Source organism: Eumetopias jubatus, unplaced genomic scaffold (assembly GCF_037043125.1).
Source record: "Eumetopias jubatus isolate StellerSeaLion01/CBP00866 unplaced genomic scaffold, mEumJub1_p1.0 scaffold_1, whole genome shotgun sequence".
Taxonomy (NCBI): Eukaryota; Metazoa; Chordata; class Mammalia; order Carnivora; family Otariidae; genus Eumetopias; species Eumetopias jubatus.
This window is the reverse complement of record NW_028274807.1, coordinates 119452784-119476596: the sequence shown is the minus strand read 5'-3', so window position 1 is coordinate 119476596 and position 23813 is coordinate 119452784. Positions and strand designations below refer to the sequence as shown.

At 46.5% G+C, this 23813-nt stretch overlaps 1 protein-coding gene across 1 annotated transcript in view; it reads left to right on the top strand.

The window, feature by feature from the left end:
• The window catches only part of SPSB4 (splA/ryanodine receptor domain and SOCS box containing 4), a 59251-nt gene extending 49701 nt beyond the window's left edge, over window positions 1–9550 (top strand). The window contains exon 2 of the mRNA XM_028099031.1: window positions 9423–9550. Within this exon, the coding sequence (XP_027954832.1) occupies window positions 9423–9550 (128 nt within the window). The remainder of the gene's footprint in view (window positions 1–9422) is intronic.
• The last annotated feature ends 14263 nt before the right edge of the window (window positions 9551–23813 follow it).

The following is a 23813-nucleotide window of genomic DNA, read 5'->3' as shown; positions in this document are numbered from 1 at the left end:
CCAGGGAGGTGAGGACACTGACTTTTTATTTTAACAGACTAGATCTTTCTTCCACAACTGATTTTTGTTTCCTCAAAGTGTCATTTTGAGAAAACTACAACTTTTCCCATTGTTACACAAATGAGATTCTTTGAACACATCTAAGAGATATGCCTTTGGAGCCAATAAACATCCTCACTCAACAGAGAGCTAACTCTTATTCATCTAAAACTTCTCTTACCTGCTGCCTCCTCCAGGAAGCCATCCTGGGTACCCCCAGGCTGGGTTAGGCGCCCCTCTTCCTGGCTCTCACAGCTCCCCTTGCAGTTCCTGCTAGCAAACACAAACCTTTCTGGGCTGCCACCATTTATTCCAGTCTCTCTGTTCCATCTGTAGCCCCGTGAGCCCCTGGGTACCCAGCTCCCTGCTCAGGTCTTGCAAAGCACGTTTGTAAGTAGAAGTATAATGCCTGCATACATGTGTGATTCATCATTGCACCAGAGGTACAAGACTTTATCCTCAAAGTCCACAAAATGACACTGGGACTCTGGTATCCCTCCAAACCCTTCTTTTTTTTAAAGATTTTATGTATTTATTTATTAGAGAGAGAGAGAACACAAGCAGGGGGAGCTGCAGGCAGAGCTCCCTGCTCAGCAGGAAGCCTGCTTCTCCCTCTCCCACTCCCCCTGCTTGTGTTCCCTCTCTCGCTGTGTCTCTCTCTGTCAAATAAATAAATAAACTCTTAAAAAATAAAGAAAGAAAGAAGACTTTGATTATAATAGTGATGTTCTCATGCTTTGATGTCCCTAAAAATTTCAAGTTTGCTGTCAATAGAGACTGGTCTTGGCTTTGGACTAGGGTAGAAGCCGAGCTAGGATTTCTCTCCGGTACATCTCTCCACGCCGCTGCCAGGCTCTGAGTCTGGGCAAGTGAGGGGACCTCTTCCCATCTCCCCAGTCCTCCCCAACCTAAACACAAAGAGGTTTCTCCGGGCTGCATCTGCTTAGAGGCTGAGGAGGCCCAACAGGAGTTGAGGCCACAAATCCCCAGGGAGGCCCGAGTGCCCAGCGCCTGCCTGGAGCCAGTCATTCTTCCTCACAACTGGGTGAGGGCAACAGCTAACACCCTCCCACTGGCTTTGGCAAGGCCAGGGCATAGCAGCAAAGTGAGCAGACAGGCAGCCCAGCGCCAACTCTGCTGAGATCTTGGCCAAGAGGCCAGGGAATACCCGTGGATAAAAGGTCCTCAGATGAAGGATTCAGGTCACCAGATTCTTCATTCCTTCGACAGTGCCAATGTGAGCCTGTGGCTAAAACGAGGCTCACTTGGTAAACCTGAGTGCGGCCTCTGAGCAGCCAGCCCTGCCTTTGAAAATATGGCAGGTTATGGCCAGTCAGCCCCCATGGGTCTGGCTCAGTATCACCTCCCCCAGGAAGCCCACCTGGCCTGTGCTCGCAGCTTGGGAGCCACAGCTCTAGGTCTCTGAGGCTCATCTAACATAACATATCTCACAGGCTTCTCTGGCCTTGCCATTCACTTGTTCACATACATTTAAGCCTAATCTGATTGGGTTCAATTAGAGTCCTTCCACTGCCAGGATTAAATCGGATTTCTGTTCTGCCAAGTGTCAGCTGTGGAAGGGACCCCGAGCCTTTTTGCCAAACCACTTGCCACAGTGATGGGGGCGGAGGCCCTAAGGAGGAAGGCGGAGCCGCTCTGGCAGCTGGTGGCCGAGGCCAGCTGGGGCCCAGGGCTGCCAACTGCTCAGCCACTTCGCACTCAGCTGTGCAGCAGGGTCCAGGCAGGGAGACCCTGCAAAGGAACTGAACAGAGACGAACTGAGCTCAAGGTGCTCCCTGTTCCAGTGCATTCCCAGCCCCCAGCCACTCCCTGGCTCCCCATCCCACCGGCCTGCCTCCACACCCTTTGTCATTCAGTTGGGTGAGGAGGAAGGTGAAGGTAAGGGATCTGGATGGGTGGAGCACTAAAGGAGAGCGTCCTGGGGCCTAGAGGTTTCCCTGAGAGGAAATAGTGACCACAGTGGGGGTAGTTGATCCAGTGGTCAGAGACTGGGTTGCTGGAATGAGCTTTTTGGAAGGTGGCTGAGCTCCATGGCATGGCCCAGCGGTGGGCAGCAGGGTGGAGGAGAGCGTCCCGAGCACGAGGCAGTCCAGAACCAGGAGCCAGAACCAGGAGTCTCATCAACTCAGGAGCGATGAGAGGCTGTGCCCGGGGAGAATTCCATCAGTGGGGGGTGGCCGGCATGGTGCAGGCCAGAGCCCTGACAGGAAGTCAATAGATGACAGCAACAGGGATCAGAGCCGAGCGCTGTGAGCCACGGAGGAGCTGGGACTTCTCACAAGCAGATGGTGGGTGCAGAGCTTAGAATGTGGCAAGAAGGAGTGAAAAGTCCTGACCCACCTCCTGGGCCTGAAGGCACAGACCGCCTCCCAGGAGGAGACAAGGCTCTGTGCTCTTAAGTCAGGAAGTGGGGGGAATCTCTCAGACAAGTCAAGGGTGCAATTTTCTGTGTGTAAAGCTGCAGTCCCAGAGAGCACAGTGGGAAATTCGCTGAGGGCTGGGGTCAGAGGCGACGAGGCACAGAGCATGATGGGGAGGATGGCACTTGAGAGAAGCGACGGCCATAGACAGGAGACCTAATGGCTCTTCATGTCCATCACTCTACCTTCCTTCATGTCCATGTTCCATTTTCTCCTCTTTTCCTGGAAGCTCGTGCCATCCTGTTGGTTGGATTCCTTTCTCATTTTGCTGGAGTACATCCCCATGTAATGTTCAGACTAGGTGGGCAGAGGCTCTTCTTTCAGAGTCTGAAACGTAGTTGCTATTGGCTGTGCGGGGCAGTTCCTCTGTGCCTGGGAGCGCCGTGGAGTCTTCGGGGGAGGCCATTCTGCTGGACACACCTTCCTGCCGGGTACTGGGCCAGGGAACTGGTGGGCGGGCCAGACCCACAGGGACTGCATACAGATGGAAGCCTCTTCCCACCAGCCACCGTGCCCTCCGTGGCAGAGAGAGGTTGGCTCATGCCCCATGGGGCATCTCTGTTCGACCACAGCGCTGAGGAGCTACCCACACCCTGTCCACCTGACGCAGAGCGCAGGCCCAGGCTTCAGCTGCCCCCGATGCCAAGCTCAGAGTTCTTCAAGGGAGTACCCCAATGTTTGCTCCATGCCCAGTCTGCCCTCTGTTGCTGGAGCTTGGGGCTTCTCCAGGGCTCCTCGGGTGAGAGCCACGTCCACCCCTGGCACACAGGGCAGCCAGTTCTCTGCTTGATTTTTCCACCCAACCTGTCCCACCTGCCTGTGTCTTCCCAGAATTTACCTGAACATCTTGGCTGCTGACTGTCCTTCTTGCTTCCCAGTATTGTTGTCAGATCCTTTAAACACATACACGCACACATGTGCACATCTCTTCTGCCCTTTTGGGGAGATGGGGCTGGGACGGATGCCCCCTGGAGCACAGTCCCATGCAGTTCAGATGGCATTTTCTAGCACTCTTTGTTCTGGGTTCTCCCCTTTGGAGGTTTCCCACGTCCTCTCTCCGCAGTGTTGCTAGGGAAGGCCATGCATTATTTAGGACTGTTCTGCTGTGCAGCACTCCTGTGCACACGAAGGGACTTGCTCACTCTCTATCCCAGGGAAAAATGTGGGGCCCATCTGTGCCAGGGACGCTTGCTGGCACAGAGTTCACCAGAAAGTGCTGCCATGTCCCAGCTATAGTCACACCCCTTTTTGCTGGGGAGACAGTGAAGCTTGCAAAGAGAAAACCCCAGATTCCAATGCTTTCTAGATGGGAGCTGAGGTCCCTGTCAACCATGACCGGGCCAGTTGGTACAGGGATGTCATATATTTTGGAAATGAGTGGGTAATGATATATTTGTCCGTTGACGTAATTAACTAAGTGGGGTGACACCTGACAGATGTGGATGCAGAGGGCAGAGAAGCCAAATCTTTGGGGAGGAGGTGACCCTTGGTGGAGGCCCTATAGAGGAGGCAGGTTTCTGGCAGGTGGTGCAGGGGAGGGTCTTCCAGCTGAAGGAGCAGCATGAGGGGAGGCCCAGAGGCATGCAGGCAATTCTCTTGAGTCTTCCAGCACCAAAACCATAGTCTATGCATAAGTGATTAGCACAGCATATGGTGCATATAGAATGTGTGTGCGCTTATCCACATGCATGTCTTCTCATTTCTTTTCCTGAAAACAAAAGGTACCCAGGTCTACTTGAGTTCAGATGTCAGGGTTGTCACTCAAACCTTCCCCGTCTGCTGACCATTGTCTAAAACAATTACAAAAGAATTTCACCTCCTGACCTTAAAATGTTGATCTTTTTTCAAAATATAAACGTAGGGATGAGAGTAGGGTATGGTGCCTCGCGTCTTGGCATCTTCCGCCGCAGAGAGAGACTGTCAAGGGGCCCAGGAAAGCTGCTTCAGCCACCAGTCCCTGTGTGAAATCTCTACATTTCCATCACAGACGTGGACTGTCTAAGCCAGATGAGCTAACTTCCCCCATTTTATTGACAGCAAAACAGAGTCCCTGGGAAGTCCTGTGGCTTACTTGGGATTGGTTGTACAGGAGGTTACTGGTGGAGAATTATGGAAAATTTGGGTCACCATAGAACCTTGGCGATGGCTGCTCTTGAGTATTTTTAGCATGGAACCAGACATTCAGCCCCGGCTCCAATAAATCTTCATCAAGAGCAGAGCGTTGTTGTCAATTAGGATGATGTACTGAGCAATTTTTAGAACCACAATAAGTAAATTATTACTATTTTAAAGGTACCTCTTTGGGCCGGTGGCCTGAAATAAGACATACTGTGGAGAGAGTGCCTCTAAGGCAAGAGCATGTGGTGTCATACCACCATCACAACATGCAGATGGAGGTGTTGCTATCCCCTAATTTACAGAGGAGGAAAATTTGTGGCTCCAAGAAGGTGAGCCAACTGTCTGGCCCACTGGGGGTGGGAGCAGAAGCAGGGACTCCACGCCAACCTCTTCTCCCTACTTTACCCCATTGGGGCTGGGGGTGGGGAGAGATGCCTGGCTTGTGTTGGATCCACACACCCCCAGCAGGGGGTAGAGGCCCTCCCAACCAGCCAGTGACTTTATTTTTCTTGCTGTAAATGTGTTTTTGAAGTATAAATAGGCAGAAAGTATACAAATCTCAGGGGACTAAGCTTGATGGTTTTTACCAACTGAACACACTAGTATAGCCAGAACTCAAAGAACAGAACAATGTCTGACCCCCCCCAGGAGCTTCCTCCTGCCCCTCCTCATCACCTCCTGCCCAGTATCAGCACTGCCCTCACTTCACCATCCCAGCTCCAGAACCTGATAAGTGAAGACACACAATGTGTAATTTTCTTTTGCTCACGATTGTGTTTATAATTCGTCCACGTGTTTGCATGTCATTGTGGGTCCTTCCTTCCCATGGCTGATTAGTGTCCCGCTATATGAAGAGACATAATTTATGTGTACAGTCCACTGTTGGTGGACCGCAGAACTGTTGTTTCCAGATTGTGCTTTTACAAATAATGCTACTGTGGGTATGCGTGCACATGCATTTGGTACACCTGTGTGCACCCGAACTCAAACTGCAGGCCAGAGGTTCAGCTTTAGTTTCCCGGAGTGGTTGTGCCCGCTTGCATGCTTTCAGCATTATGAGAGTTCCAGTTGCTCCACATCCTTGTCTGCACTTGCTAATGTCTTGTTTGCATTTTGGCCATTCGGGTTGGCACGTAGCAGAGTCACTTCATGGCACTAACTTGCACTTCTCCGATGATTCATAAAGTTGAGCACTTTTTCATGGACTCATTGGCCATTTGGATATTCACTTCTGGGGAACAAGGATTCCTTTTTCATTTTTTAGTTGGCAAACATTTCCAAAAATGGCTCCTGTGCTGAAAGATCCCTTGTTTCTCTTGCCACCTGGTTGATCATTTCTAAGCCTCAGCTTGTGGCAGCTTGAAGAAGGGCTCCGAAGCCAAGGGGAGTCCGAAAGAGGAATCAGAGGGTGGGCCCAGCTGACACGGGGCATCCCCGGATCTTGGGAAGTTTCACAGCCACAGTGAGGACTTGCCCTGTGCGCTTTGGCACTGCTGTGCCTCTGTCAGTGTAAAGGTCTCTCAAATAATGAGAAGAGATGATTTATATCACACTTAGAGCTAAAGACGTGCCCTGAACCCCATCTGCCCCCCTTCCTTCTCGCTTCCTTTATAGAATCGGGCTCTGGATTGATTTCCATGACTGCAGAGGAGTGACCATGAACAGAGATCTAACCTTCTCCCCAGCTCCTAACTAGGCAGGGAACACACAGGGAATTGGGTTTGCTGAAAAGGCTTGGCATTTTGGGCATTGAGGACCTAATGTGTGCCTAGAGCTTTAAAATATTTAAGAAAGCTCTCAAGATCTGGCAGTGATTATCAGCTCAAAATTTTCCTGATGCCAAGTGCCAGCCCATCTCCCCTCACTTGGAGAAGGAACTGCTGCTGGCCTCCCAGACAGAGCCTACCTTGTTACCAGCCATCCCCAAGCTTATCCTCCCCAAGGGCAACCACGCAAGTGCCCGGATGGGAAGGAGAGAGCTGGAAGTGGCGTATGGTGAGCACCGACTATGTGCCGGTCACTGTGCTAAGTACGTTACACTTTCTAGCTCACTGACTCCTCACCACAAGCCTCTTGTCAATTAAAACCTGCCCTGTTCTCAGGGGATTTATAGGAGAGTGGGGAGCTAAGCCGGAAATGCTGCCAGGCAAGATTAATTTATTCCAATTGCTTAAAACCTCTGGAGAAGACACGCCCAGGAGCAGAACATCAGCTCGTTCATTTAATAGACAGTTTCTGGGCCATCCCCCTGCGATGGGTGCAGACTGAGGCCTGTAGGTCCTAAGACAGGTGAGTCAGGGTCATGTCCTTTAAGAAGCTTATAGACGCCTTGTACCCATTCATTGTTCAATGGCTAGGATTGAAAATCCTTGCCACATTTGTCTAAGTGGAAGAAGAGCACACTTCCGCTCGGTACGCCTTGTGCATGGCGCCCACCCATGTCCTGCCAACATGCCACGCGTGGGGACCAGCTCCTGGCTCGGGCCCTTCTCGGCTATGTGTCCTTGGGCAAGTGACTCACCCTCTTTGTGTTTCAGTTTCCTCCTCCTTAAAATGGGGATGATAGTAATAATCGTAATAATAATCCTACCCCAAAGGGTTGTTGTGATATGAGTTTGATACCTACATGCATGTGAGCAGCTACAAATAGCTTAGGACACCACCTGACCACATAATAAGTCTTTTTTTTTTTTAAGATCTTATTTATTTATTTGAGAGAGAGACAGAGAGAGAGCACAAGAAGAGGGAAGGACAAGCAGACTCCTGGCTGATCACAGAACCCACCATGGGGCTGGATCCCAACACCCTGGGATCATGACCTGAGCCGAAGGCAGACGCTTAATCGACTGAGCCACCCAGGCGCCCCTATAATGAGTCTTCAATAAAGAGTAACTACAATTAACCTGAAACTAATGTAACATTGTGTGTCAGCAATACTCGAATACAAAATATATAAATAAAAATGTAACTACACTTAGATGAGGATTTGGGTTTGGGAGGGGGGTTGTTCACAGAGGCATGATTTGGGGAGCAATGCAAAGCCTGAATCAGAATGAGGTGGGGCACGGGGAGAAAGAAAGCTGGGTACAGGGGTATAGCTGAAGGAGGGTGGGGGCACGTTAAGAGGGGTGTCAAGGGTTGGTCTAGGTATGGTGACTCTGTGACCATGTGCCTGGGGATGAGCAGTCTGTTTTCTGGGCTTGAAAAACAGGATGACCAGTCCTCCCTGGCCAACAGTGGCCATCCTTGTGAGGGTCACGAGAGGATACAGAGGGGAGAGTGTTTAAAGCCACCAGTACCCTGTGCAGATATGGGACCGTGCAGCCTCACCTCAGGTGAAGGAGAGCTGGACACGCTCTGGAGTGAGCCTTCCAGGGCACCAGCCAAGTCCTGCCTTAGTTCTAATGGCTCTCCACATGAACTCTGCGGCTGTAGTAAATGAAAATTTCCATAAAACACACTCTTGACCACTTTCTCATCCCTTATGATATTATTCTTCTCACAGCTCTTGCATTAGTATTTGCTATTTACAGTTTGATTGCATCTTAGTACATTATAGAATGCTTTTAAACTATCACTTATTCTCTTATCAAAAAAAAAAAAAAGAAGAAGTGGGAAGATGCAGCTTCAGACCTCTAGCATGTTCCTGTTGGCTTGGGGAAACTAGGCCTGTACAAGCCAGATGAGACAACTGTAACCACCACCATCTTCATTCTTGGTCCAGCAGACCAGCACCACTCCTCTCTCTCTAGACCTCCCAGCCTGTCCTGTCTTACGCTTCTCTGCCTTTGCCTGTTCTCTTGGCCTAGAATACCCTCCTCCCTGACATCACATAAAACTCCTATTCACCCTTCAAAACCTCATTCAGTTATCCTCTTTGAAGCTTTCAAACAGTTCTTCCATAGGAACCACCCAGTTTCTGTCCCCTGTGCATTTAAGAATTATTGCGCATATTATACTCTATTCGGATTATTCACCTGTTTTAATTTGGGCCCACGAGCCCTCCTCTACTTCCAGGGCTGCCTCTGGCCTTGGCTTTGTTATCTCTGTATCCCTGGGTCCAATCAGAGGGCCTGGAAGAGTGTAAGAGCTTAATCAACATGTCTGCAGTAAAACTAACTAAACTTGGTCCTACATCCAGAGGTTCTATGGCTTATGGATTTTAATTCATGAATTTTTTCCAGAACTGGATATTAGAAGAAAATGCATCCCTCTGCTGATCATCAAAAAACACTACAGGAGAAGTGTGAGGGTTCAAAGGAATTTCAAACAGCCTCCCTAAGTCTAACCTGTTTCTAGGAGGAAGCCCCCTGCAGATCCCCTCCTAGTTCAGAGACTTTCATTTTTATCACGATCTGCAGCGAGAGGTATTTTTTTCCATTGAGACACACTGAACATCCACATCAGAGACAAAGTTTTCATAGAATGATATTTACCCTTGCTATGGTCATTGCTCTTCATTTTCTCTTTCTTTTCTTTTTCTTTCTTTCTTTCTTTCTCTCTCTCTTTTCTTTTTCTTTCTTTCTTTTCTTTTCTTTCTTTTTTCTTTTTCTTTCCTTCTTTCTTTCTCTCTTTTCAACTGCTGGTCACAGTCCAAGGAACTGATTTCACCATTCTTTAGTCTAACCGGTTACTTCCCACAGTTTAAAAAACACTGCTCTAAGCCCTGAGCTAATATAACTAGAGGCGGCTTCTCGGAGGAGGAGCCCCAGGCCCTGAAGGTCAGCTCTGAGGAGCAGGTGTGCCAGTGGTGGGCAGAGGGTAGGCGGGGACGAGCAGGTGTGCAAGGCACCAGCAAGACTAACCACTCCCCTCTCGTTGCAGCCGAGCCCCTGCCGCTGATGGACCTGTGCCGGAGATCCATCCGCTTGGCCCTGGGCCGCCAGCGCCTACGGGACATCAGCACCCTGCCCCTGCCTCAATCTCTCAAAAACTATTTGCAGTACCAGTGAGGCTGAGGAGCAGCAGTGGGTACCCGCATACAGCAGGGCCTGGCTTTTCATGGTCACGCAGTACCTTCAGGAAGGGGTGCTCCTCCTCACCCCAGAGCACCAGGACACTCAGTTCTTTGAAAGGACCAGGACGTGTTCCCAACTCGGAAAACGAAATGTCTCTTGACAACAGTACTTGCTGCCTTGGAGGCAGCCCTTCTAAGTCGGGCACCTCCTTGGAAGCTGTGAAGAGCCGGGAGCCTGCGCCCAGCAGAGATCCTGCCCGCCGACCAAGACCCAGCGGCCCCTGGTATTGATCAGAAAGCCTGTCTCCTTATTCAAGAGAATGAATAAAACGTTTGGGCAGGAGACTTTTCTATTGCTTGCCCTGGTGCAGACAGGACCAGGGGAAAATTGGCCAGCTCGGGGAGAAATTGCCTCTGAATAATGAATGACGAAAGCAGCTTGATGCGGGTGCCCCTCTGGGCCCCCACCCCTTGACACTTTAGGACTATGTGCCCCTTTGCAAGACTATTACCCAGGGATGCCCAACTGCAGAATTGGCACATGGACAAAGCCGTGTTTTGACACCTTCCTGCTTACCTCTTCAAACATTGTTTACTTACCCCTTCACCGCCCTCTCTGTCCCATCCCCCCCACCCCCCCACCCCCTCGCTGGCCCACAGTTCTCTGGCTACCCCAGGCACCTCTATTCAGGGAAGCTGAGTCTGACTAATTCACCCCAGGGACAGAGTGTATCCTTACTATTATTATTATTATCTTGAGTCACGCTGCATTTTAAAAGAGGAATGTGGTGAGAGGGCAGTACTTAGTCCAAAGGTGCTAATGGGGGAATTTGGGGCATTGTGCCTCCCAAGTAGATGATGATGTCCTCAGGCTGGTGAGCCTTCCTGGGGTGCTGGGGGTCTCTAGGCAACTGCCCATCCTGGAGGTGCCTAGCTGCCACAAAGCTTTATTTGAGCGAATTATTTTTTCACTTTAGGAGACATGTACGAGTTTGTTTGTTTCCAGTGTGTGTGTGATGTGCTGTTTATTTATCAGCTTGGGGCCTCAGGGGCAGCCCTGTCACTGGCAGGGTGGCTGTGGACAGCAGCTTCTCCGCCCGCTCCGAGCCCGGTCCCCTCCTGGAGATGCTGCTGCCGCCGCTGCCACCACCATTAAGCATCTCTCATGTGTTTCTGAAGCTCGCTGCCCAGACCCATTTTTAACTGGAAATTGTCACAGCAGTGGGGTTCCAGAGCCCCGGATGGCACTGCCTTCCCCCACTTCAATGTGAATTTGACTGATGAATGAGGAGTGTTTCTAATAAAGTTTGTTGTTCAGTCCTTCAGCTGCTTAAATGTTCTGTGGGGAGGGTTGGGCGGGGGCCTTGCGCCAGCCTGGCCAGTGTGTCCCCAGACCCTCAGGAGGCAAGAACGCGAACCCCTCCCCAGGCTCTTCTCGCCTCTTCTGTCTTGCTGTTCCCACCTGAGCCCGAACCCGAGGTCATTTTACAAAGGTGAACGTGCCTGGGTCCTGCGTCCACACCAGCTAGTCATGGTGGCAGAAAACCAGGTTGAACTCCTGATGCCTGGGTGGGGGTGTCCTCGGGGTGGCTCTGCAAGGGGTACAGGGTCCAGCAGAGTGAACCCTATGGGATAATCATTGCAAACCAGACCCAAAGGTGTAGCCAGATGCAACTTTGGAAGTGTATGTCATCATCAAGGAGGAGTGCCAGTTGCTGAAGAGTGACCATGCAGCCTAGGCAGGTTTGGGGATGCAAGCAAGTCAGGCTAAGGTCTGGGCGAGGACTGGCACAGCATTCACGCAGCAGGACAGGTCACAAACATGCACCGTGCCAATCTCTGAGGACCCAGGGCTCAGGCAGATCTGTCCCTCCAAGGGGACATTTACGGATGTTACAGACTAACAAAGTGAGAGGGAGATCACGGAGGTGGTGTGGGAAGATAGGGTCTGAGGGGGAGGCTTCCTGGAGGCGGAGGCACTCTTCATCTCTGCTTTTTAAGCAAAGACGACCTGGGTAAGGACGGACCAAAAGCATCAGACATGTTAAACCTACCACCAGGGGCAGCATTCTTTCCTTGCTCTAATCTCAAGGCTGGAGGCTGGGCTCAGCTTTGGAGTCAGGAGGCCTGGGTTTGTCACTTATATGTTGTGACCTTGGGTGTATCACTTCCTTCTCTACACACTGCAGGGGCTGGACCAGGTGACCAGTGGACAAGGACACTCTCCCCAACTCCTAGGGTCCCAGTTTCAGCACCAGCTTTCCAGCTTAAAGGCATCTGTCTTGTTCACACCTTGCTTATGCAATTTCCTTCATCCCAGCAATGTTCTCCTCACTTTACCTTCTCCAGGACTGGCTTAGGTTGACCCTCCTCCAAGAAGACCTTCCCTAGCTCTCCCCACCCCCCCCCACCCCCCGCTGCTAACGTCTGCCTGCTCTGGGAGTCCATTCCTCAGCTTCCAGCGCTAGAGCCCCTCTCTGCCCCTGCGGACTGTGAGTCTTGTAACGGTAGAGCCCGGGCCTGCTGTTTCCACACAGCCCTGGCCCAGACATATGGCTTCAGCAAAGACCAGTGAGGTGGAGGTGTGTGCGGAAATGCCCCCTTGTAGCTGGGATGTCCATGGAACCTGCAAGGACAGTTCCCCGGGGAAAGGGGAGGAATTCCTGTTAGAGCGGAGACCCTGGCCAGGAGGCCTCTGGGACCTCAGGCCCTTTCACTCCCTTAGCCATTCCATAGATATTGGGGCACTGGGGTGCGCCCCGCCCTGCCAGAACACGAAGGAGGGGGTCCCGTCCCGCGCCGCTGGAGCTCACATTCTAAGGGGAGACGGGTAGCGCGAAGCAACGCCACAGAATGGTGTCGGAGGGAAGAAAGCAGCCAGGCAGGGCGGGAGGGCAGGGAGTGGAAGGCGCCCAGGACTGACGGCGATCAAGGAAAACCAGGGCAGAGATGCAGAGCTGTGAACAAGTTGAGAGGGAGCCATGCACAGGAAAGGGGGAGTCCTGGGGGGGGGGGGGACTTTCTGCTGTCCCAACCTTCCCTAGGCGGGAGCTTCTGTGTCCAGGTGAGCTGGGCTGAGAGGTCAGGAGCTGCTGTAGCCCTCCCAGTTGAGTCCGCCTGTGTGCGCGCCCCACGTCCCAGGGCTCCCGGTGTGTTAGTACCGCCTGCACGCACACACCCACGCGCGCACACGCGCACCCCGGCGCGGGCCCTTCCCCGCAAGCAGCCTGGGAGCCTCCCCAGAGGCAGTGCCCGTCACACCCCAGCCCCGGCCCCTTCTCATCCCCGCACGTTCTCTGAGGTTTGGCCTTTCCATGACCCGTTTCTGACCGAGGCACTTGCTGAGACAGTCCCGCTAACCGCTTTCTAACTGTCGGAGACTAGAGCACATGGGGGGCACAGTCCCCGCAGAGAGCCGAGCCCTGCTGAGCTCCCTGGCTCACGCTGTCCCCCACCTACCATTGCCACTTTCTGGACAAAAGCCACCCTCTTTCCCCTGTTTCCCCCTCAGACCCTCATGCCAGCCGCTGGCTTCTTTAGGGGCCATCTTTCGTAAGAAACAAAGGTTTCCTCACCTCACGATGCGGCGGCCGAAGTGGCGGCAGGTGACAAGTAACACAGTGGTGGTTGATTTGTGCCAGGACAGCTGTGCCTGCTCCCCAGGACCCCGCTCCCAGCGGCAGCCTCAGAGCAGGAGACCCGTCTGCGCGTCAGCGGACCGACAGGAGACCACGCAGCGTCTCGCCCCGGGCCCCGGCAAAGAGCGGGAATCTCCACTTAGTCCCAAACGCAAGGAGTTGGTCCGCTTTTCCCTCTAGTTCTGGGGGCCAGGTCGTTTTGTCAGACATCTGTCATCCCACTTAATGTGTGCGTTTAAATAAAATTGAGCCCAACTCAGAAAAATCAGGTAATTAAACAGAAAATCCAGATTTCTGACCTCTCTTGAAAAATAGAGAGATGCTGAAAGACCAGGCCCACATTCCTCTATATGGTGATGTTGGCGGAAGCCGAGCAGTGACAGCCTCTTGAGAGGAGGTCTCTGTTGTGTGACCCAGCCCTAGGTCCACCCTTCCCACAGCACAACATCGCGACCTCTCACTGCCAACCTCCCTCGTGGGTGTCACTGTCTGGATCTGGGTCAAGGCTTCCAGGTCACCTCTCTGGACTATTACAATAACACAATCTCATACACAGGCACACTCAACCAAGGGCGGCTTCAGGAGGTGAGTCTGCTAGTTCTAGACTTGACTTTGAAGTGTCTCACAGCCCCAGCCACTGATATCCAAGGAGGTCACAGACACCCAGGATCTCTGCCCAGATGCCAGGGACAGCATGTATGTCCCTGGTTAGATGATGAACTCCCAGAGGACAAGGACAAGAATTCTTGGGTCCTCTTTTTAAGGAGCTGCATGATAGGACTAGGCAAGCTTGGATGTGCATTAGAATCCCCTGACGAACTTTGTAAAAAGTCCCAGGGCCCAGGTCCTTCCCCAGACCAATTAAATCAGGACCTCTGGCGTGGGACCTGGGCCTTGGTAGTTTTTCAAACTCTCCAGGTGATTCTAATATGCAGCCAGGTTGAACCCCCTCCACCCCCCACCCCTAAAGACGTGCTTAATTAAGTCATCTCGGGGCAGGTATGGTTGACATTAGTGAGAACCTGTATCACAGAACTGAGAAAGCTGTCCCAGCCCACCCAGAATTCTCAGGGCAGGAAGATTTTGAAGGGCACTTGTCACCAGGTGATTGAGTCCGAAGCCAGGGAGTACTTCCCAACTCTCTTTCTTCCTTCAGCGATGTTGAGTTGGTTGCTCTCCAGAACCAGGGTGGAGGAACTATTCACTTTGCCCTGATGGTGCACAATTTTTGACTAATTCATTCCAGCCCCACCCACCCGCAACCTGTGGGGCCCATGCTGTGTGGAGAATTTCCCGGAGAGGATCATCATGATCAATCAAAATAACCACAGAATAATAAATACAGAGTGACTAACAGTGGCTTGGTCTTGAACTTACTGTTTCATTAGAAGAACTGAGATGGTGAGACCTGGCTATAAGAATGCTTTGCTTCCTGATATTGCCAAACCTTGCTTCCTTAAGCGAGATGACACATTTGGCCAAAATAATTATGACCTCCACTTCTTTGATGGGTCTTGGGAGTAAATAAGCCAGTGACAAGCTTGGTGGCAGTGTCCCCACCTGCTTGAGATGACAGACAAGAAAGGTTGCCCACTCTCACCACTTCTGTGTAACATCATATTGGAAATCCTAGGCAGTTCAATAAGATAAGAACAAAAAATTAAAAGGTATAAAAATTAGGGAAGGGAAGGGAAGAAATAACATCATCATTATTTGCAGATGACATCATTGTATACATAGAAACAAATCTAAAGAAAATTGTGAAAATTAAGGGAATTTAGAAAGATAACTGGATACAAAGTCAGTATTTTTTTAAATTGCATGTTTTCATATTAACAGCTATTAGAAAATGAAATTTAAAACAGTGCCACTTATAGTAACAAAAATAGGAAAATCTAATGAAAGATGTATAGGGCCTCCACACTGAAAACTACAAAGCATTTTCAAGAGACACTGAAGGAGACCTAAATAAACGGAGAGATATACCATGTCAATCAGAAGATGAAATATCATTGGGGTGCCTGGGTGGCTCAGTTGGTTAAGCGTTGGACTCTTGATTTGGACTCAGGTCATGATCTCAGGGGCATGAGATCAAGCCTGGGGTCAGGCTCTGTGCAATGTGGAGCCTGCTTGGGATTCTCTCTCCCTCTGCCCCTCCCCGCCCAAAAATTTTTTTAAAAAGAAGATGCAATATTGTTAATAAGTTATTCTGCCCAAAATGATCTAGAGTCAATGCAATAACATTAAAAATTCTGAGTTTGTTGTGGGAATTGACAAGTTGATTCTAAATTCATCTGGAAATGCAAAGGACCTAAAATAGCTGTAATGGTCTTAAAAAAGAAAAGCAAAATAGGAGGACTTATGTTACCAGATACTGAGAGTTGCTATAAAGATACAATAATTAAGATGGTTTGCTGGTTGTGTAAGGATGAACAAATAGATCACTGACAAGAATACAGTTCAGAAACAGACCCACACTTGCATGTCAATGATTGTGTCACTGAAATTCAGTGGAGGAAATATGGTCTTTTCAATAAGTGGTGCTGGGAAGACATGAAGACATCCAAATGGCCAACAGACACATGAATAAGTGCTCAACATCGCTCGGCATCAGGGAAATCCAAATCAAAACCTCAGTGAGATACCACCTCACACCAGTCAGGATGGCTAAAACGAACAAGTCAGGAAACGACAGATGTTGGCGAGGATGCGGAGAAAGGCGAACCCTCCTACACTGTTGGGGGTAATGCAAGCTGGTGCAGCCACTCTGGAGAACAGTATGGAGGTTCCTCAAAAAGTTGAAAATAGAGCTACCCTATGACCCAGCAGTTGCACTACTGGGTATTTACCCAAAGGATACAAACATAGTGATCCGAAGGGGCATGTGCACCCCAATGTTTATAGCAGCAATGTCCACAATAGCCAAACTATGGGAAGAGCCAAGATGTCCATCGACAGATGAATGGATAAAGAAGATGTGGTATATATACACAATGGAATACTATGCAGCCATCAAAAAAAACCCACGAAATCTTGCATTTGCAATGACGTGGATGGAACTAGAGGGTATTATGCTAAGCGTAATAAGTCAATCAGAGAAAGACATGTATCATATGATCTCACTGATATGAGGAATTCTTAATCTCAGGAAACAAACTGAGGGTTGCTGGAGTGGAGGGGGTGGGAGGGATGGGGTGGCTGGGTGATGGACATGGGGGAGGGTATGTGCTATGGTGAGCACTATGAATTGTGTTAAGACTGTTGAATCACAGGCCTATACCTCTGAAACAAATAATATATGTTAAAAAAAAAAAAGATAGTAGGAAGGGAAAAATGAAGGGGGGGAAGTCGGAGGGGGAGACGAACCATGAGAGACTATGGACTCTGAGAAACAAACTGAGGGTTCTAGAGGGGAGGGCGGTGGGGGGATGGGTTAGCCTGGTGATGGGTATTAAAGAGGGCACGTATTGAATGGAGCACTGGGTGTTATACGCAAACAATGAATCATAGAACACTACATCAAAAACTAATGATGGAATGTATGGTGATTAACATAACATAATAAAATTAAATTTAAAAAAAAGTGGTGCTGGCTCAGTCGGATAGCCATACGGAAAGAAACACGAATCATCACCCCTACCTCACACCACAGACAAAAATTACTGTGAAAGTGAATAGAGGCCTAAATGTGAAAGTAAAACAACGACAACATATGTTTTCTAGAGAAAGAAGCAAGGCTTTCTTAAGGCACAAAATGCAGTAACTATAAAGAAAAAGATAAATATATCGTACTTTATCAAAATTAACTGTTCTTCATCAAAGGACACAGGTTAAGAGAATGGAAAGGCAAGTCACAGTCTGGAAGAAGCTAGTGGCAACACAGAGAACTGGACACTTTCCTAACAGGCCCAAATTGGAAATAGCCCCAATGTCCATCCCCAGAAGAGAAAAATAAATTGTGGCATATTCGTACAGTGGAATACTATATAATAATTTTTAATAAAAGAAATGGACTATTGCTACACATGACCTGAGTGGAACTTATGACAATGATGAGTGAAAGAAGTTAGACATAAAGGAATACGTAATTTCGTGTAGGTGAGTTCAAGAACAGACAAAAGTATCTCTGATTGTAGAAGTCAGTATAGTGTTACTCTGGAGGGGAGGGGGCATGACTCTGATCTTGGGGATAAGCAAGAGGGAGCTTGCTAGGGTCCTGGAAAAATTCCACATTTTCACCTAAATGATGGTTACATGGATATATATATATACAAATTCACCAAACTATATACTTAAGATTCACATACTTTATTTATGTATAAACCTATATTTAAAAAAAAAAACCTAAATTAAAAAAAAAAGAGAGAGAGGAGCATATTCCCTCAAAAGTCACTTCGTTCTCACTGGAAATTCTTTGGATGCAATGCAGTATTATTACCCTTGGCAGCAATTAGTAGTTATCACATCTGAGAAGGAAGAGGCTTCCAAAGAAGGAGGAGGAGGAGGAAAGGGGAGGAGGAAAGAAAACTGAGAGATTTGAAGATTTTAAAGAACAAAGAATCCCATTGTCTCATGAAAACACTTCCAGAGAGCTGAGGTCCGCGAAGCACTCCCAGGAGCGCAACATCTGTTCCACGATTTCCCATTCCGAGTGGCCTCCTATAAAGCAAGTGTGGATGCCCTTACGAGCCCGATTGCCACGGAGAAGGTTTCACGTTTCCGTCTAAAAATGCGCATTTCTTTCCTGGATAATGGTCATGTTACACAGCAGCCCCTGGGACGGTCACATAGAGCCTGAGAAGATAGCACTGCGACTCATTACAGAAAAATCAACTTTGCTTTTTTTTGTAAACAGAGAAGAGAAGACAAACCTTTTCCCTTTTCTTGAGAAAAATGTCTTGGCCGGTAAATCGCTTCTCCTTTATCAGTGTGTGGGCAGTCCTACATTCCTCCCAAACTACTCCAAGATTTTCAGATGAAGTTGCCAGGACTGGTTCTGAATTCTTAGAAATTTAAAACGGAGACTGAAAATAATCTTTTTTTTTTTTTTGTAGAAATACAAACAAATAGTTCCAGATGGAATGGCATGATGTTGGGGCTGGAGGCACAGGGAGTGGACAGGGTTATAGAGATGAAACAAAAGAGGCAACGAGTTGAAAATTGTTGGAGCTGAGTAATGGGAACATGAGAGTTTGTTATACTGTCCATTCTACTCTTATTGTTTGAAATTGGTCATAATAATAATAACAAAGAACAGATTCTCTACAGGTGAATTGATTTGGAGGGATAGCATTTACATCCGATCACACAGATTAATAATCAGGGAGATTCTGACTGTTGAAATCAACTTGCCATTTCTCATCCACCTTTGAAAATGCAAATAAGATTTCCTGATTTTCCCTCCAGGTAACTAATGATTTTCTATCATCAATGTGTCCTTCATTAACTGGAATCTAAGCTTGGGGTTGAATACCTTCTTGCTTTCCTTTTTGATCACTCAGATATATTTGGTTTTTACGTGCTCTTTTTTATCTGGATTCTTTCATTCAGCAATTCTTTTTAAGATGCATCCATAGTTTTATGTGCAGCAACAGTTCATTCCTTTTTCCTGCTGAGTAGCATTCCGTTGGATAAATACACCACAACTTGTTTATCCACTCACCATTGATGGACATTTGGGTTGCTTCTGGATTGGGGCAATTACAAATAAAGCTACCATGAATATTCATATGTGGGCATATGCTCATTTCTCTTGGGTAAATACATAGGAGTGGAATGCTAGACCATATGTTAGGAGTATGTTGGACTTTTTAAGAAACTGCCAGGGCTCCTGGGCGGCTCATTCATTAAGTGTCTGCCTTCACTTCGGGTCATGATCCCAGGGTCCTGGGATCGAGCCCCACATCGGGCTCCCTGCTCAGCGGGAAGCCTGTTTCTCCCTTTCCCACTCCCCCTGCTTGTGTTCCCTCTCTCGCTGTGTCTCTCTCTGTCAAATAAATAAATAAAATCTTAAAAAGAAAAAAAAGAAAAGAAAAGAAACTGCCAAATTGTTTTCTAAGTTTGTTGGGTCATTTCACATTCCCAGTGTGTGAGTTCCAGTTCTTTCACATGATTGCTAACATTTGATAACATCAGCCTTTATAACTTTAGGTGTGAAGCACTATCTCATTAAGGTTTTAATTAGCAGATTTCTAATGACCAGTGACATGGAGCATCTTTTCATATGCTTATTTACCATCCATATATCTTTGTTAAAATATCTGTTCCAATCTTTTGGACATTCTTAATTGAGTTGTTTGGTTTTTATTATTAAATTTTGAGAGTTCTTTACATATTCTGGATGCACATTCTTTATCAGATGTATGCTTTATTTTCTCCCAGTGTGTCATTTGTCTTTTCATTCCCTTAGCCGTGTCCTTTAAGAGCAGAATTTTTTAACTTCAACAAAGTCTAAATCATTAATTTTTTTCTTTTATCCACTGTGCTTTTGGTGTCTTATTTAAAAATCTTTGCTTTAAATAAGTCAATCAGAGAAGGACATGTATCATATGACCTCACTGATATGAGGAATTCTTAATCTCAGGAAACAAACTGAGGGTTGCTGGAGTGGTGGGGGTGGGAGGGATGGGGTGGCTGGGTGATCGACATTGGGGAGGGTATGTGCTATGGTGAGTGCTGTGAATTGTGTGAGACTGATGAATCACAGATCTGTACCTTTGAAACAAATAATACATTATATGTTAAAAAAAAAAGAAGAAAAAGAAGAAGAAGAAGAAGAAGATGATGATGATAGCGGGAGGGGAAGAATGAAAGGGGGGGAATCAGAGGGGGAGACGAACCATGAGAGACTATGGACTCTGAGAAACAAACTGAGGGTTCTAGAGGGGAGGGGGTGAGGGGATGGGTTAGCCTGGTGATGGGTATTAAAGAGGGCACATACTGCATGGAGCACTGGGTGTTATATGCAAACAATGAAACACTGGAACACTACATCAAAAACTAATGATGTAATGTATGGTGATTAACATAACATAATAAAATAAAATCTTTCTTTACCACACTCACAAAGATTTTCTCCTATGTTTTCTTCTAGAAGAGCCTAAAAGTTTTATAGCTTTAGATTTTACATTTAGGTTTTGATCCACTTTTAGTTAATTTTTGTATATTGGGTAAGCCATTGGCCAAAGTCTTGCTATTGCATATAGATATCCAAATGTTTTAGCACCATTTGTTGAAAACATTATCCTTTCTTCACCCAATTGGCTTTGCATCTTTGTAGAAGTGTAGTTGTTCATATATGTGTGGTATTTTTCTGGACTCTGTATTCTGTTCCATTGATCCATTTGTCTTGATGCCAATACTATGCTGTCTTGACTACTATAGCTTTATAATAAGTCTTGCAATCAGTTAGTATTAGTCCCCCAACTTTGTTCTTTATGAAATTCATTTTGGCTATCCTAAGGTTTTTTGTACTTCCATATAAGTTTTAGAATCGCCTTATTAATTTCTCCCAAAAAGAAAATTTGCTTGGTTTCAATAGGGATTGCACTGAATCTATAGACCATTTTGGGAATAAATGACATCTTAACAATGTTGAGTCTTCCAACTCATGAGAAACATATATCTGTCCATTTGTTTAGGTCCTCTTTAATTTCTCTCAAAAGTGTTTGATACTTTTAGTGGATAAGTCTTGCACATCTTTTTTGAGATTCACCCCCTCAGTATTTAATATTTGTTGATGTGTTAAAATGTTTAAAAACATTTCTGCTTCAGATCATTGGTACCTACTTATAGAAATACAATTATTGGGGCACCTGGGTGGCTCATTCATTAAGTGTCTGCCTTCACTTCGGGTCATGATCCCAGGGTCCTGGGATCGAGCCCCACATCGGGCTCCCTGCTCAGCGGGAAGCCTGTTTCTCCCTTTCCCACTCCCCCTGCTTGTGTTCCCGCTCTCACTTTGTCTCTCTCTGTCAAATAAATAAATAAAATCTTAAAAAAAAAGAAATATAATTTATTTTTGTATATAGATCTTGTATCCTGCAACATTGCTACACTCACATATTGGTTCCAGGATCTTCTGTAAATTTCACTGGATTTTCTACAAAATGGATCATGCTGTCTGCAAATAAAGAGAGCTCTACTTCTTAATTACTAATCTGGATGCCTTTTATTTTTATTTCTTGTCTTATTGTACTGGCTAGACCCTCCAATACAAGGTTGAATAGAAGCAGTGAGAACAGAAATTTTTGTTTTGTTCCTGATCTTAGGGCATAAGTATTCAGTTTTTCACCTTTAATCAAGATGTTAGCTATAAGCTTTTCATAAATGTTCTTTAACATGTTGAAAAAGTTCCCTCGGTATTATGCTAAACAAAATAAGTCAATCAGAGAAAGACAAGTATCATATGATCTCACTGATATGAGGAATTCTTAATCTCAGGAAACAAACTGAGGGTTGCTGGAGTGGAGGGGGGTGGGAGGGATGGGGTGGCTGGGTGATAGACACTGGGGAGGGTATGTGCTATGGTGAGCGCTGTGAATTGTATAAGACTGTTGAATCACAGACCTGTACCTCTGAAACAAATAATACATTATATGTTAAAAAAAAAAAAAGAAGATAGTAGGAAGGGAAAAATGAAGGGGGGGAAATCGGAGGGGGAGACGAACCATGAGAGACTATGGACTCTGAGAAACAAACTGAGGGTTCTAGAGGAGAGGGGGGTGGAGGGATGGGTTAGCCTGGTGATGGGTATTAAAGAGGGCACATACCAAATGGAGCACTTGGTGTTATACACAAACAAGGAATCATGGAACACCACATCAAAACTAATGATAAAATGTATGGTGACTAACATAACATAAAAAAATAAATAAATAGGGGGTGCTTGGGTGGCTCAGTTGTTAAGCATCTGCCTTCGGCTCGGGTCATGATCCCAGAGTCCTGGGATCGAGCCCCGCATTGGGCTCCCTGCTCAGTGGGAAGCCTGCTTCTCCCTCTCCCACTCCCCCTGCTTGTGTTCCCTCTCTCTCGCTGTATCTCTCTCTGTCAAATAAATAAATAAAATATTTTTAAAAAATAAATAAAAATAAGTAAATAGATAAATAAAATAAAAACTAAAATTAAAATTAAAATTAAAAAAAAGAAAAAAGAAAAATTTCCCTCAGAAAGAATTGCTATTTGCTATGAGTTTTTATGTGGAATGGATGTTAGATTTTGTCAAATGTCTTTCCACATGTAGTGAGATGATTATATGGTTTTTCTTTTTTAGTTTATTAATAAGGTTAATTGCATTGATCATTTGACACATGCATTCCTGGGATAAACTCACCAATGATATATTATCCCTTTAGTTATTTTTGAATTTGATTTACTAACATTTTTGCTTTAAATTTTTGCATTCGTTTTGTGAGGGGTATAGTCTGTGCCCTTTTTTTTTTTTTCCTTGTAATGTCTTTTCTCTTGTTTTGGTCTCAGGATAATACTAAGTTGGAAAAGATTCTCTCCTTTTCACTTTTCTTGAAAAATTTCTGTAGAATTGATATTATTTCTTCCTTAAATGTTTCATAAAATTTATCAGTGAATTTGTCTGTGCCTGGATTCTTCTTTGTGGGTAAAAAAGCAAATCCAACTTTAAACATTATACTGCCTACAAGAAATATGTGTTGCTTTTTTTTTAAGGGAGTTCATGTTCCATCTGTTCTTTATTCTCTTTTTTTTCGTTTATCTGCCTTCTTTTGGATGACTTGAGCATTGTTTATGCTTCATTTTATCTCATTTTTTTGGCTTATAAACTATAGCTTTTTGTTTTGTTATGTTAGTGGTTGCTCTAAGGTTTATACATTTTTTTAAAGATATTTTATTTATTTATTTGACAGAGAGAGAGACATCAAGAGAGGGAACACAAGCAGGGGGAGTGGGAGAGGGAGAAGCAGACTTCCTGCGGAGCAAGGAGCCCGATGTGGGGCTCGATCCCAGGACCCTGGGATCATGACCCAAGCCAAAGGCAGTCGCTCAGCCGACTGAGCCACCCAAGCGCCCCAGGTTTATACATTTTTAACTTATGTTGTACCTCCAAGGGATATTTTACCACTACTTATATTGTATGAGAACCTTGCAATCATATGCTCTCATTTCACCCATCCTAACCTTTATGCTCTTGTTGTCATATATTTTATTTATACACATATTATAAACCCCACAAACCATTGTATTTGGTGGTTATTGTTGTTGTTTAGATAATTATCTTTTCAATGAGATTTAAATAAGAAGAAAAAAATCTTATGTATTTACCCTTTTAGTTAACATTTCCAATTTTCTTCATAAAGGTACAGATCTGCATATCTGAATTAGGATTGCATATTTTCATACTGACCATCTGTTAGCAAATCCCATTTCCATCTTTCACCCTTTCTATTGTTTGTTACTTTGCAAGCATTGAACATCTTGAGGCTCCTTCCATCTGTGGTGTGTCATGTCCCTCTCTGATTTCTATAAGAACACCATTTTATTCAAGTATGTTTTGGAATGTTTTAGAAAGATAGCCCATTCTACCCTCTGTATGAAGGAGAATGTGCCAGGAGCCTCCTGCTGATTAAATGAATAAATGGAGTTTAACAA